At 39.2% G+C, this 27,114-nt stretch overlaps 1 protein-coding gene across 30 annotated transcripts in view; it reads left to right on the top strand.

Annotated features, from left to right (window-relative positions):
* NEB (nebulin) overlaps positions 1 to 25,776 on the top strand; it is a 199,472-nt gene extending 173,696 nt beyond the window's left edge. For 3 of the 30 annotated variants that reach the window (XM_073241422.1, XM_073241419.1, XM_073241420.1), the window contains 24 exons: positions 1,364 to 1,468; positions 3,306 to 3,416; positions 3,819 to 3,929; positions 4,445 to 4,558; positions 5,304 to 5,408; positions 6,553 to 6,657; positions 7,041 to 7,145; positions 7,717 to 7,809; positions 8,825 to 8,917; positions 10,891 to 10,983; positions 11,459 to 11,551; positions 12,534 to 12,626; positions 14,325 to 14,417; positions 15,360 to 15,452; positions 16,027 to 16,119; positions 17,748 to 17,840; positions 18,136 to 18,228; positions 18,559 to 18,651; positions 19,541 to 19,648; positions 19,752 to 19,935; positions 20,282 to 20,374; positions 21,288 to 21,440; positions 21,728 to 21,837; positions 25,032 to 25,776. In XM_073241422.1, the coding sequence (XP_073097523.1) occupies positions 1,364 to 1,468; positions 3,306 to 3,416; positions 3,819 to 3,929; positions 4,445 to 4,558; positions 5,304 to 5,408; positions 6,553 to 6,657; positions 7,041 to 7,145; positions 7,717 to 7,809; positions 8,825 to 8,917; positions 10,891 to 10,983; positions 11,459 to 11,551; positions 12,534 to 12,626; positions 14,325 to 14,417; positions 15,360 to 15,452; positions 16,027 to 16,119; positions 17,748 to 17,840; positions 18,136 to 18,228; positions 18,559 to 18,651; positions 19,541 to 19,648; positions 19,752 to 19,935; positions 20,282 to 20,374; positions 21,288 to 21,440; positions 21,728 to 21,837; positions 25,032 to 25,205 (2,601 nt within the window). In that variant the 3' untranslated portion in view covers positions 25,206 to 25,776. The remainder of the gene's footprint in view (positions 1 to 1,363; positions 1,469 to 3,305; positions 3,417 to 3,818; positions 3,930 to 4,444; positions 4,559 to 5,303; positions 5,409 to 6,552; positions 6,658 to 7,040; positions 7,146 to 7,716; positions 7,810 to 8,824; positions 8,918 to 10,890; positions 10,984 to 11,458; positions 11,552 to 12,533; positions 12,627 to 14,324; positions 14,418 to 15,359; positions 15,453 to 16,026; positions 16,120 to 17,747; positions 17,841 to 18,135; positions 18,229 to 18,558; positions 18,652 to 19,540; positions 19,649 to 19,751; positions 19,936 to 20,281; positions 20,375 to 21,287; positions 21,441 to 21,727; positions 21,838 to 25,031) is intronic. The other 27 variants (XM_073241421.1, XM_073241448.1, XM_073241447.1 and 24 more) reach the window with 25 other exon arrangements.
* The last annotated feature ends 1,338 nt before the right edge of the window (positions 25,777 to 27,114 follow it).

Genomic DNA, 27,114 nt, shown 5'->3' with positions numbered 1-27,114 from the left:
AGTGGACCAAAACTGACTTTTTTCCTGATGCACATTCATCTATAATGTCAAGAATTTTCATGGAGGCCCCTCTCAGGACAGTAGTTATAGTTTTAGTAACTATTGTTTGAGAAAATGCCTAAACATATAAAGAGCTTTGAATTTAGGAACATTTTGAAACAAATTTTATGTTATAAATAACAACATGGGACATCTATGGGAGAAATAGTGCATATCCATGTGATATGTGTTATTCAGGTTACTGATGGACTGCAAGCATAAAGAGTATGTGACAAGGAGGACAAATCCCTTACAGTAACCCTATTGTGCCCCCCATGAGTCTGTACCCCAGTTTAGGAAACATTACAATGGATGATAGAGAGCCTTAGGAGGACTTTGAGCACAGAAGTGATATGATCAGATCTACCACTGAAGTAGCCTCTGGGAATTTAAGAAATTACAAAATTTGTAAAATAATTAAGAATCTCAGAGGAAAGAGCTTGCTATCACATGACAGCCACTGCCACAAATTCAGCATTATTTAGGTTCCTTGTCTGGCATTAACCAAAGGGCTAACTTATTAGAAATGTCCTCCTGTCTTCTGTAAAGCAGCACGTGCCTCCAGGCCTCTAATGTGTTTGTTCTAAGCCAGAGAGCTGAGACTGAGCGCTGTCATTAGGTGCTCTGACTCTCCGACTTCCAATTTCTCCTCTATGACTATCTGTAGTTTCCCCTCATTCCTAACCATGTGGTATGAGAATGAGGAAATTGTATTTGTAAAAAAGCCTTGGGGGTCTTTTTTGGAATATTGGATTTATTAGTAAGTCGGTCACTAGTCATAAGCTAGTTTTCACTTTTATACCAATTTATATTGGCTGCATTAAATAAGTGCCTGGTTATGACCTAGATTGAGTTATTGACATATAAATAAAGTTATGTGTGTTATCTATTAAGTCAAGATCCCAGATTTCTGATACAAGTTCTTATAACGGAAGAACTGGAGATGTTCTCAGAAATACTGACTGATGCTCTGGTAAAAATGTTGACATTTATACATCCAATCTTGGCCCACCTTCTCTATGGGCAATTTTCCCATGCATTTCCTTGCATCGGTGTTTCTCTGAGCTGATTCTTCCACAGTGAGTCTTTTGTCTCCATGAATTGAACACAAATCCTGATGATGCCCTGGAGAAAATAATGGCATTTTCCTCCCAGACAACAGTGAAAAGGTACTGGATCTGAAGCGCAACAGGAAGCCGTTTTGAATGGCAAGGAGATGGCGCCCAATTAGACATAATGTATCATTTAAAAAATATGATCCCTTAACTGGTCTCTGCCTATGAATTGCTCAGAAGAGAGTATTAATAAGGCTTTTCATCACTAGGTGAAATACAAAGAAAAGTATGAAAAGGAACGAGGAAAACCCATGTTGGACTTTGAAACACCAACATACATCACCGCCAAGGAGTCTCAGCAGATGCAAAGTGGGGTAAGTCTTATGAAAACGCACCACACACCTCACATACCGATGAGCCGAAGACAGCAAACTGCCCACAGACGCAGGCAGCCTCCTGTTACCCAAAAGTTGAAGATGGGACTTCTTAACATGTGATCACTGAAATCTTTTCCATCTCAGAAATCTCATGGTTCAGTTATAAAAAAAGGTTCTGACTAGTAAACATTTACCATATGTTTTATTGCAGCTATCATTTTCATGGTATTAGAATGTAGTAAACAATTCTTAACACCAAAACAGATCATATTGAATATAATATAAATTTTTCTTCAATGAGGGAGAAGTTCCCTCTGCACAGACCTACCATGGGTTTTGCATTGCTCTTCTCTTAACAGGAAGGCCTCAACCAAGGGAGGTTAGACCAAGATGTTTATGAATACATCAGAAGTCAAGATGCCATAGTTCTAATTTTAGGAATGTAAGCAAAGGCAGCAAAAACATCTTTTTTTTTCCTTTTTAACAAATAATGGAGAAGAACTGGGTCTTGTTTTGAATCATAGAAAGTCTGTTTATTTTGGGAAATAGGCTTGTTTTGGATTTCTTTTTCCCTTTCCCCCAAAGGGCATATCTTCAATTATAAAGATAAATGGCTTTTAATAAAAGAAGCAGTTTGTGCAGAACAACATTAGAGTCATAGACACTGAGAAGGAACTAGTGGTTACCAAGGGGGAGGGGCTGGGGCAAGTAGTGGAGGAGGGGATAAAGGGGCACAATAATTCACAATCACAATATAAGTTGATTAAGGGGACAGTAGCACAGCGTGGAGAATATAGCCAGTGATTTTGTAACATCTTTCTACATTGATAGTAACTGCACTAGAGGAGGTGAAGACTTGATAATGGGGGTAACTACTGAACTACTGTGATGTACAACTGAAACCAACTTAAGATTGTATATTAACAATACTTTAATATTTAAAAATGTAAAGAAAGAAGAAAAGTAGAGCAGCAGTTTGTGGAGCTTTCTGGTGTACATAATGCCAGATAATCAAAAGTTTAAAATTGTTTCAAACAGCTGGTCAATCTGGATGGAGGATCTAAGAGAGTTCCTAGTACTATTCTTGCAACTTTTCTGTAAATCTAGAATTCTATCAAAATTAAAAGTTACAAAAATGGAGTTCCAACATTTATTCCAAGCCTCCTGGTAGACACCTAGTCCAGGGATTGGAGAGAAAGTAGAAGAGGTTGTGGCCCTTTCTCTCAACAGTGGACAAAGCCTTGGGATTTCTATGTGCCTTATTGTCCACCTTATCTATTCAGTGATTAAAAACATTAGATCAATGGGGGGAGTCTAGTAAACATAATGTTGCTCATGTAATTGTAGATTAATGATACCAAAAAAAACCCCAAAAAACATTAGATCATTATTATGAAAAAGGCTAAATTTGCATTTGGCATCCTGTTTTTCTTCCCCTGGGTTGCTTTATTTCCCTTGTGTTACTTCTGGTTCAGAAGAAAAATCGTTTAAGAAAAGCATCATCTGGAGAGATGATAATGGATTCAGAGACTTGATGGCATGTCCGTGCTTCCACTCTTGCTGCGGGCACCCCCATCACAATGTTAGACAGGTGAATGCGGAGCCCAACGCAACTTTTGCAGCCTGTGACCCTCCTTGGCACTATTTTCTCTAGACAAAGTACTTTCAGAACAATCAGACCCATTTCAAATGTGTGACCATTTGCAGAACTATGATCAAGTAAGAGGCCATACATGGAGAGAAAATGCTGTGACTTCTATTCTTCCTAGGATTGAGAAATAAATTGTAACAAAGATTCTTTTTTAACTTGGTCTTTCTTTCCTATTCACAATAGAAAGAATATAGGAAAGATTATGAAGAGACCATTAAAGGCAGAAACCTGACTGGCCTGGAGGTCACACCAGCTTTATTACATGTCAAATATGCAACCAAAATAGCCAGCGAGGTAGTGCCCACTTGGTCTTTTTCTTTCCCTCTTGATCCAAATAATTACGCTAATGACACTCATCAATGTGTTTCATCTACCTTTTTCATCACCACTAACTTTGTGGGTTTTAAGTGGGGCTCACATGTGATTAGTGCTATTACCTCTGTTAATTCCCCTAATTTTTCAATTGAGGACCTAATAAAATGTGCTTGCCTCAGCATTCTATTAATTTCTAGTTTATTTGATATTTAAGATTAACTGATGAAGCTCATGCCTTGCCTATACTCATATCTTTAATTACTAAACTGTAACTCTTCAGAAATTGGAAGGATATTTTTGCCTTTTGGATTTTTGGCTCTTCACCTAAGAAGAACAATCCAGTTTTCATGTCAGCACTGTTGTTTTTATTTTGTGATCTAGAAAGAGTACAGGAGAGATCTGGAGGAAAGCATCCGTGGGAAAGGTCTCAGTGAAATGGAAGATACACCTGACATGCTAAGAGCAAAGAACGCCACTCAGATCCTCAATGAGGTAGGCCCCCAGCCAACTGCATGCATGTAGTTAACAGCATCTGTCCTTCCTAGCCAGCTTACACACACAAAAACAGCAGATAAAAAGAGAGTTTTTGAATTTTAAATTCTATATCCAACATGGTTACTCACCATTCCATAAAAATCTCAATTTCTGATGAGTTGATACCAGAATAGTGTGTCTGTAATGGCTGTCATGTCTGATATTTATCTAACAGTATTTGCTTTAACCACGAAGTTCAATCCTGGTTATGTAGCAAACTGGAGTTAAAATGTGCTCACTATTTTAATTTCCCAAGTAGAGAACGCTAAAAGCATCCAAAAGGAGGCCTGATGTTGATTCATGTTCACTCGAGTGTAATAGTTTCCTAAAAGTGGACTTCTGTCCACTTTACTGTCCAAGTCCAAGGTGAGCGCTAGCAATTGAGGCGGTATATTATGTGGATTTACAGTCTTTCTGTATATTTATTACATAGTTGTGGAAGTTAGGTGACTTTTTTTTTAATGCTACTATAGAAAGAATATAAGAGGGACCTGGAGCTGGAAGTGAAAGGAAGAGGCCTGACTGCCATGGCCAACGGGACTCCTGACTTTATGAGGGCCAAGAATGCGACTGATATTGCCAGTCAGGTCGGTGTCACTGTTCCACATCAATCTTTTAAAAAAATAGTTGTGATCACAAGATCATGACGCTGTCCTTCTATTATCTTACTTGCTGGTCAATGACAGTCAAATGAGTATAGTGGCATTCTTAAACCTCGGCCTGGTGGAATCCGATCCGAGGGAAGAATCCTGGACACTTTGCCAGGCCTGCTCTCATCTGCATTGCTGAGTCTATAGCCACAGGAGATGTTCAGGGCAAAGGGTGTAAGTTGGGAAACCAAATAGCTTCTTGGAGCTGGGGCAGGCTGACATCCTGGCCTTGTTTCTTAGTCAATACACACTCCGTTTGACACCAAGAATTCCTTGTTTAGAATATTTTGGGAGATCTTTCTTTCTTTTCTTTCAAGGCCTAAATTTGAAACACAGTTTTTAGGCATCCTACGTTGTCTAATACTGATTGATATGGGTCTTTTGCTTACTTGTTCTGCTCCTAGCTCTTCCATATATAAACAATCCTTGCCTTACTATATGTTAATTACCTCGCCCTTCCCCAGCCCTACCAGATACTAAGTCTTTCAACAGCTAGGACTCAATCTTTCTGAACCACACTCTTTAGTGTAAAGTCAGAAACACAATAGGAAAATTATCTGTTGAACATCAAATGAATGAATACTTTTGAAAAGGAAATATCGATCACCTCTTAATCAAACTAAGCCAATAAGTGTTGTGCACATTGTAAACATACACACAATTGTTGGGTGTTCTTTTGCAGATTAAGTATAAGCAATCAGCAGAAATGGAAAAAGCCAATTTCACTTCTGTGGTTGATACTCCAGAAATTATTCATGCCCAACAAGTTAAGAACCTTTCAAGCCAGGTAAGAACATTTTCAGATTATCACTCACAGACCCCAGTCATGAAGAACAAAAGTCTTTCCATTAACACCCAAGTGGGTTCTTTTAAATCACAACTATGCCCAATAAGAGAAGGGACACAGTTGACACTTGTAACAAAGTAGATTATGCAAGGATATTTTCAGGTACTGAAGAATTCTTACTTGGTACCGCCCATAATTAATGAGTCAATATTTAAACATGTAAAGTCTCTTATAATATGGATGTAGACTTTGTGTGCAAATCTGGAAGAAACAAAGTAGATAGTCCACATCTGGATTATCAATTTCTTTTTCAAGATTGAGGTTATGTCATTAATACCAACCACAGTCTAACCCTCATCCCTCCTATAATGGAGAATTCTTCATCTTTCTACAAATAAAGGAAAGTAAAATGCCCTTCATACACCAGGGTATACCCTCATTTGTTTTAATCTTCCATGGTATCAGGAGTCTGCAATTTATTTGAGTTGCCCCAAATTAGAATTAGACTGGGCAGTCTCTCTCACCTAAGGCTGGGTGATGGTGGGAAAGCCCAAGTGTTGGCTGGCTCAGAGCCTCAGTGGTCAGGTGGTCACAGAGGCCCCAGGTCTAGTTAGTAGAGCCGCCAGTCCTGCCCGATGGATTTCCACAGCCTCAGAGCCCATGTTCTGGAAGTGCTTGCTGGGACAGCCTGCCCAGTCCTGTAGCCAGGAGCCCCAACCACACCTGCTCAGAGCTCAGCAAAAGTTTCCTTGTCATGAGTTAAGGCCAGCTCTCAGGAGGCCTATTGGCAGCTCTTAACCCTCCTGCTTTTTCCCACTCGCCTGCTGGATAGTCTGGCCCCTGGCTAAATGGCCGTGTCCCCTTCACAGTAGGCACCCTCATCTCCCTGCCGGGAGCCCTGTTGGCTGTCACCTCCCTTGTGCGGACCAGCCAGCCAGGGCCTCCCTCTGCCAGCTTTGCCATCAGAGTGGGTCCTAGCAAATGCCTGCACTGAGCTCCCCTGGAAAGAAAAGGCATGGCCTCACTGACCGAGAGGGCTCTGCTTTATGACTCCCTCTGAGGAGCAGTAAGGGATATTTTAGGTCCCATCAGCCCATAATTCCTTTGGTTTTCACCCTCCTTATTTCTTGGGATCTGTTCCCAGAAAAAGTACAAGGAAGATGCGGAGAAGTGCATGTCGTATTACGAGACTGTTTTGGACACCCCGGAGATGCAGAGAGTCCGGGAGAACCAGAAGAACTTCAGCCTTGTGAGTCTTTATTGAGTCTGAGTCACAGCCCCTGGCACCCGGGATGAGGCAGGGCATGGAGGAGGCCTCCGGGTACCCCACTTGGGCATCCCACCTGCAGCGCCCCACCCAACTCTCCTCTGGGCTCGCCTTCCATTTCAGCCCCAAATCACAGCCGGGAAGACCCCTCCCTCACTTTGTTGGTCTATGCCTGTCACTGAGTATGAGCTGAATATCACCATTTCTATTAATGGTGACATCTGTCTTTCAAAGTTAGTTCTAGGCAAGGGATACATTAAAAAAAAAAGGAATGGGATTTTAACTTTCTTTATACAATATAGGATACTTAAAAACATATAAAATGATGTTGAAGATTTAACAAGATGTTTCCTTTTTCTTCATAGCTCCAGTACCAGTGTGACCTTAAAAACAGTAAGGGAAAAATCACAGTTGTTCAAGACACACCAGAAATACTGCGGGTTAAGGAAAATCAAAAGAATTTCAGCTCGGTATATTTATTTTTTATTTTCCATTTAATGCTTGCCTAATAAACCCATTATCCTCTTTAAAAATATACTAGCCTCACGTTGATTCAATTAACATTTAACCTCCCCAGTGGCTGTTTCGTAAAATTCCCCATACTTTGCTCTAAAAACGTAACTCCAGAGACCATTTGAAATAACAACTTAAATCTGCTAACAAAGTTAACTGTTCTAATTTTTTTAATCCTAGAGCAGTAACATGTATTGTCTTGCTCCAGGACAATGATTTCTTTTTGACATTGTGATTTCTTTTAGTACCCCTGCCCAAAATAACTGACTTCTCATTTCTTTAATGGATTTTGTGTTGCATAAGGGAGGGCATTTTCTGGTTTTTCTCATCCTGTATTAACACAGTAAAATATTCTTACAAGGAATCTCAATTATTGGAAAAGTGGTGCATGTTACACATATGGTTTGAGTTACTGATGCTGATGTGGAAGACAACAAATACCAGTGTCTGTGTTTTCCTTGTCTTTCTCCTGGAATTGCTGGGGTTTCCTTTCTTCTGTGTAACACTGTCCCAATTCTAAATGCCCAGGTTTTATATAAAGAGGACCTCTCACCAGGAACAGCAATTGGAAAGACACCAGAGATGCTGAGAGTGAAGCAAACACAGGACCACATTAGCTCGGTAAAGACACCCACCCCTTCCTGTCAGTATTTGCTGCCTCCCTCTGATATTTACATTGATGTCTGAGCTACACTAGAAACCCTTGTCACCAGAAGCAGCTGAAGCTGCTGAAATAGGGGCTGTGGTGAGGGGCCCCCTGTAGTGCCATGCAGCATACAGCAGTTCTCCTGACGGGAGGTCAGGTCGGGAGAGGCCTGTGTCAGAGCAACCCAGAGCCGGACAGTGGTTACTGCGGGAAATCCAGGTTTCATCCAGGACTACTGCAGCAGGGGGAACAGAGCTCATATGGCTCAACTGCAAACACAGGAGGGAAAGGTGGGAATTTATGGCCAGAGACTGGGGGGTTAGGGAGACAGGGAGAGCATGGGTGGATGGAAAATTACTCAGAGGAAACTTTAGGGGTTAAGAGGGGACTGTGGCTAAACCTACACAACAGGAGCCTTGCTGGAGGCACAGTAGGGTGATCAGACTTCACCCAGGAGATGGTGGGGAGTGGGGACTTTGGTCAGATATCAAGGGTGATGACATACTGAGCATGGGGGATTCTGGCTAAGCTGACTTAACAGGAATCATGCTAAAACTGTGCAATACAAAGACAGGCTCTGAAACCCAAAAGTTTGAAGTTTAGCTGGGAAGAAGATTCAGAGGAGCCTGATTAAAATTTAGTCAAGGAGAGACCCTTTGTCACTTGTAAGAGAGTAGAGTATGTTCTAGTTGAAGAATCAACTTCCCTGGATATATACATATGTGGTTAATATCTGTCCCAGTCAAATGAGCTGCTGGGTATAAAAACATGGGAGCACACAGGAAAGATAAGGGGCCTCTGGCTAAGCATGGACCCTGACCTACCCCAGCCCTAACTTGGCAGGAGAGAGGTCACATGTCTTTGTCCTGGCATTGTCCTCCAGCCCAGTATCAGAATGGGGCCCCATTCTGTGTTATTTTTAATTGTGACTTTAAATGTTGTGGGGCTACTAATCACACACACACACTTGTTCTGTTTTCATGTCTTCAGGTGAAGTATAAGGAAACAGTTGGACAAGGAACTCCAGTCCCTGACCTGCCTGAAGTAAAACGCATCAAGGAGACGCAGAAGCACATCAGCTCGGTAGTGGCCGCACAGTGGCATGCGTGTGTGCCGCCAGCCACCTCCCAGCTGCTACACTAGCTCGGTCTCATCCCGTCTTCCCCCTCCCAAGGGGCTTCCCATGCCGTGGGGAGGTGACTCCTCACTCAGTCCCACATAAGAAACCTCTGTCTTCACATAATCAAGGAGCAGAAGCGACTTGGTTCTTGACTAACCAACATACCTGCAGTTTCTAATGTAGAAAGTGCCAACAGTAGTAATAAAGTATTGGGATGATCTCAGGTTAGTTAATCAAGAGCTCATACATACAAACATAAAACTAATACAAAATAATTATATATATGCATATATATTATATATATGCAGAAATGTGTATCTCAGGACATCCTCCACTGCGCAGGCCCCAGGCAGACTTGTGAAGTCTATGCAGCCTTCTCCCCTCCCTTTTGCGATTCTTGCCTGTCAAGATCCTCGCCGAAGGTGTTTGCACACCTACCCACAATGGTGTATTACAGGTTAGGCCTGTTCTCCGACAGGCATTTCAGGCCCCTGTGCACAATGTGTGTGTGTGTGTCTGTGTGTTGGGAGGGAGGGGGCCCCCACACTTGAAATAATCAGGTTAGATGTACATTTCTCCTGACTTTGTCAAGCTAGCCCTTGCTCTGCATGTACACACACACACACACTTGCCCAGCCATAAGCCGATTCAAAGCAATTTCTGGCTACCAGCAAGACACTGTGAGGTTTGGGAAATAGTTTATGGCCAATGAAAGGTGAGGACTTTGTTCTTAGAGATTCTGCCGGTCACTGGAAGACTGGACTCTCATTTAATTTCCATTAGAAGACATTAATATTTCTCTTGCAAATCATTCATATGACTTAGATCTCATTCCTGTTTCACTCCCTGCCTACACTCTGTCTTCCTGGGTACAAACTTCACGTGGAGTTTTGTGTCCACTACCCCATGAAAACTAGCCCACAGCTCCCTGGTCGCTTCCGATTGCCACTTCTTGCCTTTCTCTGCCTTGTTCTGTTGTCCGTGAGAGCTCTGCTGCCTTGCTGGGTAAAGAAACACAACTTTTTACCAAAATGATAGATTTTTAGAGATCCCCAAAAGTTTCCGAGCAAAACAAAGATAGCAGCACTAGTTTGTCAGTGATTTTAGGAATTAATCTGTGACACAAACCCCTAGGTTTTTCATGTTGCTCCTCACCACATGTCCTGGTACTCCACAGAACCCACCCATTGAGATAGAGCTCATTCATTCCTTCAGGCTGACAATTTTTAACAGTAAGAGGGAAGGAGGAAAAAAGAGGTGAGAGGCGTGGGAAGTTCCTTATTCTTTTCATGAAAGTTTACAGCCTTTGTTACTGTCCCTAAGAAATAGGGAACCCCAGAAGCTGGTTCCAGAAGCACTAGTTCACAATCTAGCAGCCAGCTGCACACATTTCAGGGAAAGATGCTCTTCCTAAAAAAAGTGAACTATTTAAGTCTCCTCATATTAAGGGTACCTAGAGACTAGGGGCCAGGAAGGAATTTTCAGTAGAAAATAGAAAAAAAAACCAGAAAAATTCTCCAAACCCTGAACGAATAGAGTAACACATAGTTAGGAAAACAAACCATGCAATTTATTAGGTACAAATCTACACTAGACCCTACTATATTCAAGGGACTAATACAGGAAGTTACAAAATGATTAGAGTTTCCTCATTGTTGAATTTATTCCCGCTATTTAATGAATTTTAGGAATGCACAAAGTGTTGACTGTAGAGATGCATAATTTATCACCGAGTTTTCAGGTAGTAAAATTACTGCTTTTGAGAAGGGAGCATGAATATTTGTGGAATTTTTTTCCCCTTATTCCTTGAATGTCACATTTGAAAGCTAGATTGTTTTTATGAGTTTCCGCCAAATAACCCACACGGGTACCTGTAGTCTGGAGGACTCGTGATCATTTTACCTTTTAGGGTATTCTAACTCAGTGTCTTTCACAGGTTATGTACAAAGAAAATCCAGGAACAGGCATTCCAACCCCTGTCACTCCAGAAATTGAGAGAGTGAAACGCAATCAGGAGAACTTCAGCTCGGTACTTATAAATATATCAAATAAGAAATTCTATTTCCCATTTGAAAAATGACCAGAATAACCCATCACCCTTTTTTAAAAAGTAACACCTTAACAATTCCGTGTGTGTGTGCGATTACCTGACTAAAGTCTCCAGGACTTACACAAAGTGACTCACTCTTCTGATGGTACTTCAGTGTTGGCGGTGACTGCCAAGTATGAGTACTTAGATCTAAAATACTGTGAGCAGAATTAACACAGGAGTCAGTCCTCATAATGATACTCGTTTCCTGTAACTGAATGCTTTCCACTGTACTTTTGCATTCCTAGAATTAGCCTCGTAGAGTTCACATTAAAGTGGTTGAAGAAAAAAATAATAGCTTTCTCCTTACTAAATGTTACTCACTAAAAAACTCCCTCCTGCCCCCAGTTTGCTCCCTTCCTTATTGTTTGTGCTGGTTTTGAATGTCTTCTGGGTACTTTCTTGTATCTCACAGGTTTTGTACAAAGAAAATTTGGGGAAAGGAACCCCAACCCCTGTCACTCCAGAGATGGAGAGAGTCAAACGCAATCAAGAGAACTTTAGCTCGGTATTTCTTAGGGGCCAAAAAATAAAATCCCTTAATTTTTATTTAAAATAATACTTTTAACACATTACAAACATGAGTTTTTTTCCTGTAAAACTACTAAATTCATATAATGAAAATAATGATACCAAATATATTACCTCAGTTTTCAACCCAAATCTAATTTAGTGTTTATTTTATTTAGTTCTGGTGTGAAATTTAACCGTGTTTTCCCTAAAACATAGCTATTGATCACTTTCCTTAAAAACCTCAACTCCTTAAATAACAACAGGTGTTTCTAACTGGAGTGGCACAAGTTAGAGTAAAATCTAACATCCTTTTGAAAGGTCAATGTTAATTAGAATTCTGTTTGTATTTATTCTGCTCTGTTTCATGTATTTTTGTGTTTGCAGATGTTTGTAAAAAATGTGATTCCTAAACCTTTTTCAAAAGACAGCATAGCAAATCACAGCAACTCAGAAATACAAATTTCCACAGCTCAGCTATTTCTTGCATACCACACAAGATATAAATGAACTTTCCTTTGGAATAGTTTCAGGATCATTGAAAGCTAATATTTATTTAGCTTTTAATGTTTTCTGATGTTTATTTTATTCCCCCAGGCCCCTCTCTCTCTTTCTTTCTTGTTTTGATTTGCTAATTTAGAGTTACCAACTCATTGTGGATATTAATTTCAGTTAACTTGAACACTATTTTGTAAGGCCTAATCCTCTGTCTTTGAGAGAGGCCTATATAAGTAAGTGAGTGACCCCTGCCTGTAGCCTGGCAGTTGTGTCTGTATTAATGCCCCTTAAACACAGACATCATACCATGTGTGACTAAATGTCTAAAGGTTGTTTAGAGTTGTTTTATTTCTTAAAGGTATATAGGCCTATTTTGCATCATTATGAAAACAAACAAAAATACTTTTAGAGATTATTTTAAAGATTATAACTACAAGAAAGATGGGTCCAGGCTGATTTGATTGTTGGCTTTGTGCACACAGATTTTGTACAAAGAGAACTTGAGCAAGGGGACGCCCCTCCCTGTCACTCCTGAGATGGAGCGAGTCAAACGCAATCAAGAAAACTTTAGCTCGGTATTTTGGAGAAAGCTCCTTTAACTCCATATTAAAAAAAATAATGATGACTTTCTATAAAACAAAACTTCTCACTATTAGTCCCTTTAAAATAATCAATTTAACAATTTAAAAAAATCTCATCAACTTGAATCCTTGTTTTCCAGACTCACTATTTGATTCTAACATTTTATTCTTTCTATAATAGTCCCTTAAAACTTGTAATTTGTTCCTTTCCTTCTCTTTACACTTTTATGTTACTTCTGGGACTTTTGAAGTTAATTGATATCCAAATGACCCAAACACTATGGCTCTTATTTATGTGGAACTCTTTTTACTAGATGTTTCTGGTTTAGTGTTACAAGCAAAGACACAGGACTCCATGGAGAAATAGAGGTTTTTAGCATGGGAACAGGGGTTACCTTAACAAAGCAGTATTGAGAAAGAAAATCATTCAGTAATGAAACCCAAAGCTTAGCTTACCTTGATACTTGTCCTAAACAAGCCAGTCCACATAGAAATCCAGACTTCTGATTGTTTTTTTAAAATACGTAGGGCAGAACATGAGTTTATATTTAATATTATTTTCTCTCTTATTAATATTGTTGTTGCTGAAAATCTCGATAGTCTACGAAACTTCTATATAAGGATCTTAGATTCACTTATGCCCGAGACAGAGAATCAAAGGTCATTGGGAAAATTTACCTCGATTTTTTTATGTGGGAGGTGGGGGGGTGGGGGTTGGGGGCAGGTTTGATCCAAAATGTTTTTAATTTAGTTAAAGTAGTTTCTGGAAGTTTGATTCTTTCATACAATTAGATCAGTAACTCTCTTTGGTCCCACTGTCTTTTTGTCTTGTTTTCCTTTGTTTTTAATTACTATTCACTAAAAACCTTTAAATTTTGTTCAATTTTCAATGTAAATTAATATTACATTTGAACTCTTTTAGAATGTTTCATTCCCTGTTTTTCCTGTGAGTTTATTTTTATTGTTCCTTCTTTTGGAAATGTTTGCATTAATTTTCAAATTTATTTTTTAACTTATTTTCTTCTGTAATAGGGTAAGTATATTATTGTTTATATCTATTTAAGATCTAATGATCTTAACGATCCTGGACAATTTCTGGGTTTTTTTTCAAGTAACCATTTGTGTTAATTTTTATACAGGTTGCATATAGGCAAAATTGTCCAGCGGTGCATAGAGCTCTTAAGATACTAAGGGGAATACATAGTACTATGTATTAAAACATTGACTTTTAGATCTAACTACCTCTACACCATGAATTTACTCAACAAAGACCAATTTTGCCATGTTGCATAGATTTGGTCTGGTGTTTTAAATATCTGTTCTTCTGTAAAAGAGATGTTCTGTGTAGTGAAAATAAATTTTTTGCTAATTTAATTTAAAAATAATCTTTCATATATTAAGCATTTTAGTGCTCTTATGAATGTATTTTGCATTTTTTCATTAATTCCTGACACAGGAGACAAACATTTAATGTGAATTAGAGTAAAAGCTCAATATCAAATACACTGACCCTTTAGCTAAGGAAATCCTGGGCGTGTTCTCCTCTAGATCTGTGCTTGCAGAGACAGGTTGGTTTGATGAATTGTCTTTCCTGTTTGATGTCTGTGGTCTCATCGCAGCTTCCCCATGAGATGGACAAAGAGCAGTTTTGACCGTGCTTCTTTTTTCTGGATGCTTTTTTGTGTCGTACAGGTGTTGTACAAAGAGAACCTCGGGAAAGGCATCCCAATTCCCATCACTCCAGAGATGGAGAGAGTCAAACACAATCAAGAAAACTTTAGTTCGGTATTTAAAAGAAAAAAAAATCCCCTTAACTATTTTAAACCATCTTAAAATGATTAATGGCTATACTTTTAAATCTAATCAACTTATCCCAGTAAACACTTTGACATGTCGTGTTCGCAACTTAATGCTGCCATTTCCATCAATCCATTTCCCCACTTTGGTTAAACATTAATATCATCATTTGGCTTTCCTATTTTAAAAGAACAGCACTCAGTATTTTAGTTCAGCCTTTAAAAATGTAACATTCTCAGTGTCCAAGCTCCCACATTTATCCTGCTTTGGCATATTTGGTCTGAATGTAAAGCTTACAAAAATTTTTCTGCAAAGATCAGACTGTTGACCTCATTTCCCACCTAACCCTGTCTCGACTGATATTCGTACAGATATTTTGGAGTTTCCTTTTTTAGCATATTGTCATTGCTCTCCATTTGCCATTTGCCTTTAAAATAATTAATTTTTCCCAATATGTTCACCCAACTAAAAATTAAACACTTGGACTTCTTTTGAAAGTCAACAAAAGAAGATTTGTGCATATGTATCTTCACATATGCAATGTTTATCAAACCCAGCTGTCCTGATGTGGTTCATTAATAACATTTCCAAATCAAAAATAACGTCCCTGGTTCTCCTGTCTCTTGCCCTTTTAATTCTGTCCCTTCCTCATAACAAGCTGGGGTACGGGCTAATGGTCCCTGTGTTGGTGCTTCCCGTTGCTCAGCACTGCAGAGATTAGTTCAAACAACAAACTTTCCTTCTCTGTCTCTAAGCTTTTGCTGCTCTTTCCTACATCCTTACATTTAAGACTGTCTTTAGGCTCACACAGGTTGGATCTAGAAGCTTCTGGTATTTCCCTCCCTCTAACTCATTCTGTTTCCCAATTGCACCACAACCAGGGGAACTGGTTGATTGCTCTTTTGTTCTGGATGCTCTCTTACCACACAGGTGCTATACAAAGAAAACCTGGGCACAGGAATTCCAGTCGCCAGCACTCCTGAGATGCAGAGAGTCAAATACAATCAAGAAAACCTTAGCTCGGTATTTTGGCAAGAAAGGGAAAAGAAGATGCCATTTAACCTCATAACTGAACTGATACTTGACATTTATTCTTTTTTTAAACCCATTTCCCTTCCTTTGTTTCTAATATACCTCACTTAGTAAAAGGACAAACTTTTGCAATTCTGTGATACTACTATAGAGTCTGTATTTTTAAAATTCCAGTTAATTCTGATTTTCGTTCCATCTGGTATTTTAAAATGAAAAACTACTTGCCTTTAGTTTGCTTGGATAACAACAAAGCCGAGTTCTAACAATCTCAAATGCCCCTGTGACTTTTTAGGAGGCATTGAGTTCATAGAAATGAAACAATAACATGGTAACCCCTACAGCTTTTCCCCAGCAGCTGAGGTTCTTGCTGCCCTAAAGGGTCAATTGTCCTTATCCCAAGAATGGCTGCCATTAAAGTAACTGTGGCATCTTATCTGCATATAACTCCTAGCTTCTTGAACTACTGTGTCACTTGGTAACAAGGAAATTGAACTCACACTTAAGATCTCACAGCAAATGAAATGTAACTCACAGTTGCTGTTCTGGATGCTTTCTCATCACACAGGTGCTATACAAAGAAAACCTGGGCAAGGGAACCCCTTTACCTGTCACTCCAGAGATGGAGAGAGTCAAACACAATCAAGAAAATATTAGCTCGGTACTTTGGCAAGAAAAAAAAAAAACTACTTATTTAATGACTTAAAATAATACATATTAATCCTACTTTAAAAAAACAGCTTAAATTTTGTGAATTTCTTTGATCACATTTGTTCTTCCTTCCCTTAGGGCTACTCCTAGCCTTAACCCAGTAATAACAAGATTGCTTTAATCCATAACTTAAAGCTCTAATATCAGGAAGTAACAGATTTGCCAATAAAAGCATCCTTTTGCTCATCTCTCCCCAAACTTACTCTCTATCCACTGCCTCTGAGGTCTCTTTGTTTTACGTTAAATTTGGGGGGTGGCATAGTAGGCTCTTTCTGCAACACTGGAGTTGTGGTTTTTGTTGTGTTTTTTCATCTAGACTTTAGGTTCTGATTTCCCTATCAGATTCAGACAAAGAGACCTTGGGAAAAAAATAACCCCTGATCATTTCCTTCAAGAATAATGACATAAATTAAGATCTGGTAGTGGTTTTGGCAAGTGATTTTCAGTTTACTTAAAAAAGAAAGGGTCGCTCTTTTTGTTTTACCAGTTTTTGTTCTTTTTGTTCCTCTGTCTTTATCGTGGTCTTTACGTGCTAACTTCAGTAGACCATGCTGTGTATGCCTGTGCTCTGGGATGTTATGTATGTTTAGCAGGGGTGCTGGGGTTTGTTGGGACCTGAGTGAGCTTGGGTACTGAGGAAGCGTGTGCCCCCCCCCCCCCGTCAGCACGGTCTCGTAGGGTTCTCCAGTACTTGAGCACAGTGCTTCGGAAACATCAGTGTGCGTCAGAATCACCTGGAGTATTTGTTAGACCAGATTGCTGGGTCCTGCCCCACAATCTCTCATTCTCTAGGTCTGGTGTGGGGCCAGAACATCTGCATTTCTAGCAAGTTCTCAGACGATGCTGACATTGCAGTCCAGAGGCCCAACTGTGTGAACCAGTACTTGACCAGAATTGTTCCTCTTGAATGCCATTTCCCAAACCTCCTGTGTCCCCCCAAGAATGACACTGAGGGGAAAATCAAGATTGGGGATCATAATGACACATTACTAGGTCTCCTACTCATTTACCATGATAGTGATATAATTGCTGAAAACATTGTTCCTTACTGATGAGTTTGATGTTATACTAAACTCAAGCAGGAGGCAGAGCACAGACAAGAGCAAGGAAAAAAGGAGTAAGGGGATTCTGTTCCTCATTTTGGGGCCCCCAGTTTTCTGGATGCATCTACTTGAGCTTTAGAGCTGCAGAAGGTCCGGTCCCCCGCTGCCATCTAAGGAGCAGCTTCCACCTTCTCCTGTTACTCCAAGGCATACCCTTAAGTCCCATTTAGATGACTGGCAGGGGCGTGAAGTTCACTGACTAGCAGTAGAATGAAGGTGGTCTCTCGTCCCTTTGGGGTACACTGCAGTTCTCTCTTGCAGTCTGCAAGGATTTCAGGACAGGATCCCACTCTGAAAGTGTGTATCTTGCTGTAACTGCATTCTAACTTCCTTTGGAAACATATTTCTTTCCATCTAACCTTATTGCCCAAATGGTTTGGCTCCCTGAGCCTTATAACTAATGATCCACCCCATTTAATCTTTTGGTAACTGTAATTCTTTTTTTCTTTTTTTTGGATCCCCTGGACTTGTATAGATTTTGTACAAAGAGAATGTGGGGAAAGCCACCCCAACCCCTGTCACTCCAGAGATGCAGAGAGTCAAACGCAATCAAGAGAACATTAGCTCGGTATTGTCTTGACAAACGAAAGTGCTTTCACTTTGCAAAGTAACCTCTGCGGTTTGGCCTGCTCCTAACTGCACCCCAGGTTAAATGCAAATGAACAAAATCCCAGTTTTTTAAAATCTCTTCCAAATGACATACTATGCTTACCGTTGCATTAACTGTTTAAGCTTTCTCCTTGAGAGCTGTTCCCACTAATAGTAATAGATTAAACATGGAGTTTTCTCCCCCACTTGCATTATGTTTAGTAGCCTGAATATTGCCTCCTAGTGATTTTTGGGTCCAACTTTGTATCTCACAGGTGTTATACAAAGAGAACCTGGGGAAAGCGACTCCCACACCCATCACTCCTGAGATGGAAAGAGTCAAACGCAATCAAGAAAACTTTAGCTCGGTATTTCAGAGAGGAAAAAATAAATTGTTACACTTTTTAACAAGCCTGGCAAACATGGTCATACCACTAATTTATCTCACAGTTTTCCCAAAACTTTTATCTTTGAAAATTTCTCTTAACCCCCTTAAAAACAACAAACCAACCCCACCAGCTCAAACTGATCTAATCCTTTCTTCATCTTTTGCTTTAAACCATAACATTTTAATGGCTTTGGCTTCTTGAGGTTTCTTACAGAGTGTGAGATAATCGAGCTGTAACACCAGCTAGAGGATGGTTTCCAGAACTGGTTTTCTGCACTCTCATGTCTGGATGCTCTCTTGGCCCCTCTAGGTATTGTACAAAGAGAATATGAGAAAAGCGACTTCGACACCTGTTACTCCAGAGATGGAGAGAGCTAAGCGCAACCAAGAAAACATTAGCTCGGTATTTCCTAGGACTTAAAAAAAGGAGTACTGTGACAACTTGAAAAATAACATCTTAACATCATAAAACCATGCCTTTCTCAGACTGAAAAGCACACTAAAAGGAAAAGAGAAAAAAATGCAACATCTTGGAAAATAACATTTTAACACCATATAAATGTGCACTTTCTTATTCAACTGAGAATTCACACTAAAATTAACACAACTGTGCTTTTAAGTTCCAAATGATCATACTAAGACATAATAAGTTAATTGCCAGTGTTTTCCCTCCCCTTTCACTTTCCTGGGAGGTAGTCTTACATAACCAACTGTAACAAATTGACTTCCTAACACGCTCAGCCTTCTGCTGCCTACTTTTAAGGTACTCTATGAAACAGGTAATACTCTGAAATGGATGCCTTCTTGGCTTTGATAGTTTGGGTTTTTCGTGTCTGGAGGACTTTGATTTCCCTTTCAGAATATTGATTTATGAAATCTGGACATAAGCCTACAAGAAACAATCAATCACTTGTTTCGAAGGATAGTGCTTTTGAATGTTTGTATCCCATTCAGCGCCAAGCCCATCCAATATGCTGGTGCTGACGGTGCAATCCCAGCATTTTCAAGAGACCATTTTCTTCCCTTTCCTTTCAAAATTATACTGTCTCTTCTCCTTTGAAAATGAAAGTTGCGTTTTCAAAGTCAAAACAAATCTGTTCTCTCCTGATGCGAGACCTGCCTGCCCACGGGCGCTGGCCTGTTCCGCTGTCACTCAGGGGCTCCTGAGGGTCTCCCTGCTGCCTCCAGCCTCCCTCCTAGATCCTTTCACCTCCACCTGTTGGGCGGGTTGGAGGCTTCAGAAGTGGGACGGCGCCAGGAGCTGTCCTCACTCACGGTCTCTCCTCCATCAGGTTCTTTACTCTGACAGCTTTCGGAAACAAATACAAGGCAAAGCTGCCTACATCTTGGACACCCCAGAGATGAGGCGGGTGAGGGAGACCCAGCGCCACATCTCAACGGTGAGTCAGGAGCTCTTTAGGATTGGCCAGCTGGCCTCTTGGAACATGTGAAGAAGGAAACAGTCGCACCATATTTTCTCAAAGGGTTATCATGACATTTTAGGTGAAATACCACGAAGACTTCGAGAAACACAAGGGTTGCTTCACGCCAGTGGTGACGGACCCTATCACTGAGCGAGTAAAGAAGAACACACAGGACTTCAGTGACATCAACTACCGAGGCATTCAGAGAAAAGTGGTAGAGATGGAACAAAAACGGAATGACCAGGATCAGGAGACTATTACAGGTGACCGAGCCCTAGATGGGCAAGTTGTGTGTGTGTAGCACTGCGCCGGAGGCGGGGGGTGGGTGCAGAAGAACCAGAGTGGCACTGCCAACAGCAAGCAAAGGATAAAGGACCTCAGTCCGTGTTTTTTACGGGGTGTGAAAGAAAACCTGTATAACTTCACGGTTTGCAAAGCTGACATCTCTTCTACCTTTTGCTTTGTTCTCCTCTGAGGGGAAGGCATGACTGGAACTGAAGCTAAATTTGTGTTATTCAGTCCTCCTGTGGCTGTTTTGGTTCCTGCCTTCGTTTCCAAGTTGCTGGACGAGCCCAAGAATATCTGTTCTATCCTGAATCTCACTTTCAGGTCTGCGTGTCTGGCGTACTAATCCTGGCTCAGTGTTTGACTATGATCCAGCAGAAGACAACATTCAGTCCCGAAGCTTACACATGATTAATGGTATGTTGGGGCACAAAGGGCTTACGACATGACCATCGCTGCTCAGTGGGCTGCTGTCAGAGACTTTTAGGTTCTCAAGTTCTTTTCCTCCAGGGTTTTCAGTTTTCTGAGTTGTCCATTTAGCATAATGACTAGTGGGCCAAACTCAGTTTTTAGGCAGTTCAAATTAGGACAAGATTGCTTTGCTGCCGGAAGGCTCCTTCAGGCCCCATTACTAATTTTTTTTCTAAAGGAAAAAAAGTAGTGCATCTTCCATTAGAGAAATAATGAAAAAAAAACATAGGTAAAGGGAAGAGAATGGATTTAACCTTTGGCAACTTTCTGGACTCTCATATCAAGGCAGGTTATTCATTCAACAAGAGGCTGCATGCCTTTATGCCTCTGTTCATGCTAAAATGTAGAATAATATGTGCATGCCTGTCCTCAAAGGATTTATACTCCAGTCTACTGATGAAGAGAGACAAGCAAATCTGAGGTTACACCCTGACACATGCAATTTTAAACTTCTGAACATGGATTGTGGGAACACAGAGAAACGGCATCTGAAGTAATGCGGAAGTTAGGGAGGACTTTCTGGAGAAGTTGAAGGTCGAGTTTGAATGTAAATATTGCAAAATATTCATTTTCGGGAGCCAGGAAAATGGGCAGGTGTAGGGAAGGAGGAGTTGAGGACAGATTCTGAGATTGGAAGCCTGGCAGTACTATTTAACTGTTACATGACTTTGGGAATTTACTTAGACTCTCATCTAGAAAATGAGGATGACAACTATGTATCATTAAGCGTTTTGAGGATTTAATCCATGGAAACCTACTTAAAGCCATGCTTGGCAACAAAGAGCAAACACTCCCTGAGCTCACATACTGTTAGGACTTAACCACCATGGGAGTTTCTCTGCAATCTCACACCCTGTAGCCCAAGCTCAGCGCCGGAGCAGGGAACAGTCGCGGTCCGCCAGTGCGCTGAGCATCAGTGGTGGCGAGGAGAAGTCTGAGCATTCAGAAGCAGCCGACCACCACCTCTCCACCTACAGTGACGGGGGCATCTTCTTCTCTGCAACTTCAGCAGGTACAGATGGTTGATGCTGACCTTGACAGCCATGGCCAACCAGCTCACTGATGGTTACTGTGAGTCACACAGAAAAATATCTGGATCTTTTCTCCTAATGAGAAAAGAAGTAGAATCCTGGAGAAATACTTTGTTAGACGTTTCATTTTCATTAACTTTATTAGGACCTCCTTTCTTGGAAATCATTCTTTTTAAGTTAAGGAAAAAGTGTTGCTCAGCTGCTTCACACAGATGAAATGATGTCTAGCCACGTTTTCTTCCTAGAAAGCATTTTTTTCCTTTCCTTTCAGCTTACAAACATGCAAAAACCACAGAGCTCCCACAGCAACGCTCATCTTCAGTTGCCACCCAACAGACAACAGTATCCTCTATCCCATCTCATCCATCTACTGCTGGGGTAAGAAAATAATAAAGAACTTACTCAAGTCATTCTTATTTTTGGACATGTACAATAATGATTATAGGTATTCTGGTCTTTTTTTAATTGAACCTTTTTTATACAAAGCTCTTACTACACATCTCATGTTAACATTAACATCAAAATCTTCATTACCAAACTCAAATTTAAAAGCATTATCCAATGATGTAAAACAAAAAATTAAAGGAAATTATCATTATGGCTACTACCTTAAAAAATTTAAGATATTAAAAATATTTACTCTTGGAATGATTCTTCCAGAATATGTATATATATGTGCATATGAATATGTCAAACACATAAAAATATTCATATCTTAGATCTCCTTTATTAATATATATTGAAAAGATAAGTTAAATCATGTTTACAATTCACCAGACTACTTTAAAACTCTTAGTTTAAGATCCTGGATCTTATTCATAATATCACAAAAACATAACACTTAAGGATTGAAATGAACAATATTTGTATGAAGAAAACTATCTTTACAAAAGGACATAAAGATCTAAAGTATTGAGACCCATTATATTTCAGGAAGGGAATCTTGTAAAATTGTTGTATCTCCTGAAATAAATCCATAAATTCAAGGCATCTCCAATCAAAATCCTAGTAGCATTTAAAAAATGTGTTAATCCTAAAATTCATTTGAAAGAGTAAAGATGCAAGAATAAAATAATTTTTGAAAGTGACAATAGGAAAGGACTTAACTACATTAAAGTAAAACATACTATAAAGTTATTGTAATTAACTATGGATTTAGCATGGCAATAGATTTTTTTAAATGATGAAGTCCAGAAAGGGACCCTAAATGAATTACAAATCAGCAAGAAAAAAAAAGCAAAATTGTAAAATACTACAGAATAATAGAGACTACTTTTCTAATATTGGGGATGGAAAAGTCTTCTCAGCAAGTTCCAAAATCTAAAAATTTAAAGGAAAAAACCAATAGATTTGACCATAACATTTTTAATAAAAAGAAACATGTGAAAAACTGGGAAAAAAATATTTGTAGCATCCATAACAAAAAGAATAATACTGAAAAAGCATAAAATATCCCAAAATTCATTGACAAATTATTCTCTTCCCTTCAAAATAAGAAAGGTCTCGAAGTGTATGAATAGACAACTTTCAGGAAAAGAAATTAAAATGGCCAACAAGATGCTCACCATGCCTAATCAGGAATATGAAAATTAAAACAAAAATAAAGTATATTAGAACATTAAAGAACTTTTCAGAAAAAATTAAATGCATATACCATTTGACTTAATACTTATCTTTAAAACCTCTTTATTCCAGAATATTTGCCCTAAGCAAATGGTAGGGGGTTAGTATGAGAAAAAATGGTGATAATTAAATGTCCAGAAATACAGAAATGGCTAAATAATTTGATATTACTAAATACAGAATTCTTTGCAGCAATAAAAAGAATGAGAGATATCTATGGAAAGACCTCCAAACTATACTAAGTGGAAAGAATAAATCAGAGTACTATTTATAGTATCATTCCATTTATGCCATGGGGAAGGAGGAAAATGCCTTTAAATGTGAATGTATGTGTGTATGTTTCAGAAAGCTTGGAAAAAATATGTAGGTTACATATCAAACTACTAACCAGTGGCTGCTCCTATGAAGAAAATTTGATCAATTTCAATTTTTATTATTTATCTCTGAATGGTTGCAATTTTTAATAGTTGTCATAAGAACACTTAACATGAGATCTACCCGCTTACAACATTTTTAGGTGTACAATACATTATTGTTCATTATAGGTTCAAGGTTGTAAATGGATCTCTAGAAAAACAGATCTTCAGAGCATATTCACCTGGCTTAACTGAAACTGTATGCACATTGATTAGTAACTTTCATTTTCCATTCCCACCATGTTAAATAACTTTTTCTTAACATATGGAGGAGAGGCTTTAGAAACTTTACTACAGGTATGCTCCCAAATTCCCAAAGTGAGAGATACATGCAATATTCTATGGTGTTTTTTCAAATTCTTCTCCAAAGTGCAAGATTGGCCACAAAAGGGAAGAAAAGGCCACATATAAAATAAGCATTCTCTTTTCTTACACACACACACACATGGTTTATGAATACATTAACATACTATTAAGTTCATCATTTGAAGTGCACAATTCCACTAATTTTTAGTTCATTTACATGGTTGTTCAACCAACATCATTATCTAATTTTAGACCAGCACCCTAAAAAAAAAAAAAACCATCTGCATTCACTTTCCCAGCCTTCTTCCTCCCTGCTCCATCCACCCCTAGGCACCCAGTAACACAGAGAGAGGCAGAAAGTACATTTACCTATTTGGGACAGTTCACATCAATCAAATCACACAGTATGTGGTCTTTTATGACTGGTTTCTTTTCCTTGATGTTTTGAGGCTCATCTATGTTGTATCATGTATCAGTACTTCATTCCTTTTTATTACCAAATAATATCCCATTATATGAAAATACCACTTTTTCCTCACTTAATCATCAGTTGGTGGGCATTTGAGTTGTTCCCACTTCTTGGCTGTTATGAATAATGGCACTATAAATACAGACATACAAGTTACTGTGTGCACATGTTCTCAGTCCTCCTGGGTTTGTACACAGGAGTGGAATTGCTGGGGCCTGTGGTAACTCCATGTTGAACATGAGAACTTCCAACATTTTTTCCAAAGTGTCTCTACTTATATTCCCATCAGCAGTTTATGAAGGTTCAACTTGTCTACAATATCAACACAATACAATTCTCCCCAACACCAGTAGTCAGTCTTTCATATTATCACCACTCTGGTGTGTGTGTGAAGTGACATTCCTTGTGGTTTTGATTTGCATTTCCCTGATGACTAATGCTGTTGAGCATCTTTTCATGCATCTACTGGCTGTTTGTATATGTTCTTTGGAGATTTCAGGTCCTCTATCCCTCTTCTTCTTTTCTGGCATTGAATTGCAGAGGCTCTTTATACATATTGGATAATAATCCCTTATCAGATATATGATTTGCAAATGATTTTTCCTATTACATGATTTACATTTTACTTTCTTGGTGGTAACTGAACATTCTCTTCTGTGCAATTTAAATTTGTGGAATAAGTCATAAGAGACCTTAGAGGTAGGTGTTCAGGTTGTGAATCTAATATATTTTTCCTTTTTTTCCATCCTCACGAACAGAAAATCTTCCGTGCCATATATGACTATATGGCTGCTGATGCAGATGAGGTGTCCTTCAGAGATGGAGATGCTATTGTTAATGTTCAAGCTATTGATGAAGGTTGGATGTATGGCACTGTACAGAGGACTGGCAGGACCGGCATGCTCCCAGCCAACTACGTGGAAGCTATTTAGGTATTCCAAAGCATCACACCTGCCTGGAGGACCTACAAATCCTGCAGTCAATATTTCAGTTTAGACTCTTCATTGTTATCCATGTTCTCAATCTGCCTGTTTTTGTGTGTATGATTTATAGTTGTACTGTCCCATTTCTATATGAACCCCAATACTTCTCTGGAAAAGCAGATGTTAGTATCACCAATCTGTCCAGTTATTAAGCTAAATTTACTTCATTATTTTTTGGACTTGCACATTAAATTTAAGAGACATTAAATCCATAGGGTCATTTTTTAAATTGCCATCAACTTTTCCTTTGGGTTTTGTAATAAGCTTAATTTCAGAAGACATTTAAAAATTTTCTGCAATTATTATATTGCTGTATCAACCCAGTCTTTCTGCATTATGAAAATGTTAACATTTTTCTAAAACAAGGATTCTGAATATTTAAACAAGAAAAAAAGTCACCTTTTCCTTGCTTACGGAATACTGATGCTTTTATTTCTACTCTAGTTCTTGTTATTAAGCTTTTAGTCAATATAAACTGGTGATAAGCTATAACTAATAAAATCTGTAATTCTGCAACAAACACCACTGATGGAATGACCATTTTTAATGCTTTTAAGATCTATAAATTAAGTTCAATAAAGCAAATCCGATACCAGACTTTACTAAAAGAAATAAACTTAAAATATATGTAGTTAATAATACACATAGATTTCTCAAAACTCTCCACCATACACTTGTATTCTGTAAGCTTCCTATATGATTCTCCTAATGAAGTTTTACAAACAACTGTGGGAGCCAGTCCTTCCACAGGAGACCTTTCTCATCTGTATCCAGAGGGCTGGCAGTATGTGGGCAAGGCTTAAAAAGGCAAAGGGTGGAGTGTCAATGAATATTGGCTTAATGCCTGTACAGATATCCTTTTGAAAAATCAGATCTGTCCATGTTACTTTACTGCTGTAGTTATACTGTTGTCCTCAAGCAACATGCGTCTCTCAAAGACTGACAGTGAATATCCTTGTGGAGAGTGTACACACTTGTGAATGCTCCATGACCACACCTGTATGCCAGGCACCATGCCAGATGCTGGGGTGTGAGCAATGAGCAGGACACAGTTGGTCCTTAGGAAACTCACACTCCCAAGAAAAAGGCAGACCATGTCTAAGCATCCTGATGGGGGTGAGGCAGCCACTCTCCCCTGCCACGTCTTCAACCTCCGCTTACACTGGGCTAAAAAGCCAGGTTAAGCAAGGCAACAATCCTGGAGATTTTTCCTCTAAACTTCGGGAACACCCAAAGTATATGCTGTCCCAGTTTCAACAAATGTTTTAGTTTTTAAATTTCCTATTCATTTTGTAAGGTTGCCAAAGCACACTTTACAGTTGTTATTAGACAGACACTTTTCTCTAAATCTAGGTTTGTTTGAAGCTTGGAAAGATTTCAATATACAATATTCAAAAGCAGAGAATTTATGGTTAATCCCGTTGCACCTCTACCCCATCAATGCCCTTAACGTGAATCCTACTAATCACCTCTCTTAAGACATTAATCACAATTGACACATCTTAAAACACTGACAATATCTAGTGTTCAAATTTTAATGTTCATCCCATTTTCTAACCATTTGCTTAGGCCGCCGTTTTTGTCAGTGCAGTGATACCAGAAAGTCTTGTATCTCCACTGCAAAGAACCTCAGTGACTAGATATTCACTCCATCTTCAAGAAGTTATGAACAAAGTAAATGATGTCTCTAAGTTACAGGTAAGGCAGAAGTCAAACCCAGCTCCTCTGAGGACTAGTGCTCATGGTACAGATTCTGTGCTCTTGTAAAATGTATGATGGGCTCTTCACCACCCCCACTAAATTCATAAAGTTCTAACCCCCAGTGCCTCAGAATGTGACAAATGGGTCATTGCATGCA

This window comes from Manis javanica, chromosome 7, assembly GCF_040802235.1.
Source record: "Manis javanica isolate MJ-LG chromosome 7, MJ_LKY, whole genome shotgun sequence".
Classification (NCBI taxonomy): domain Eukaryota; kingdom Metazoa; phylum Chordata; class Mammalia; order Pholidota; family Manidae; genus Manis; species Manis javanica.
This window is presented reverse-complemented; position numbering and strand designations above follow the sequence as displayed.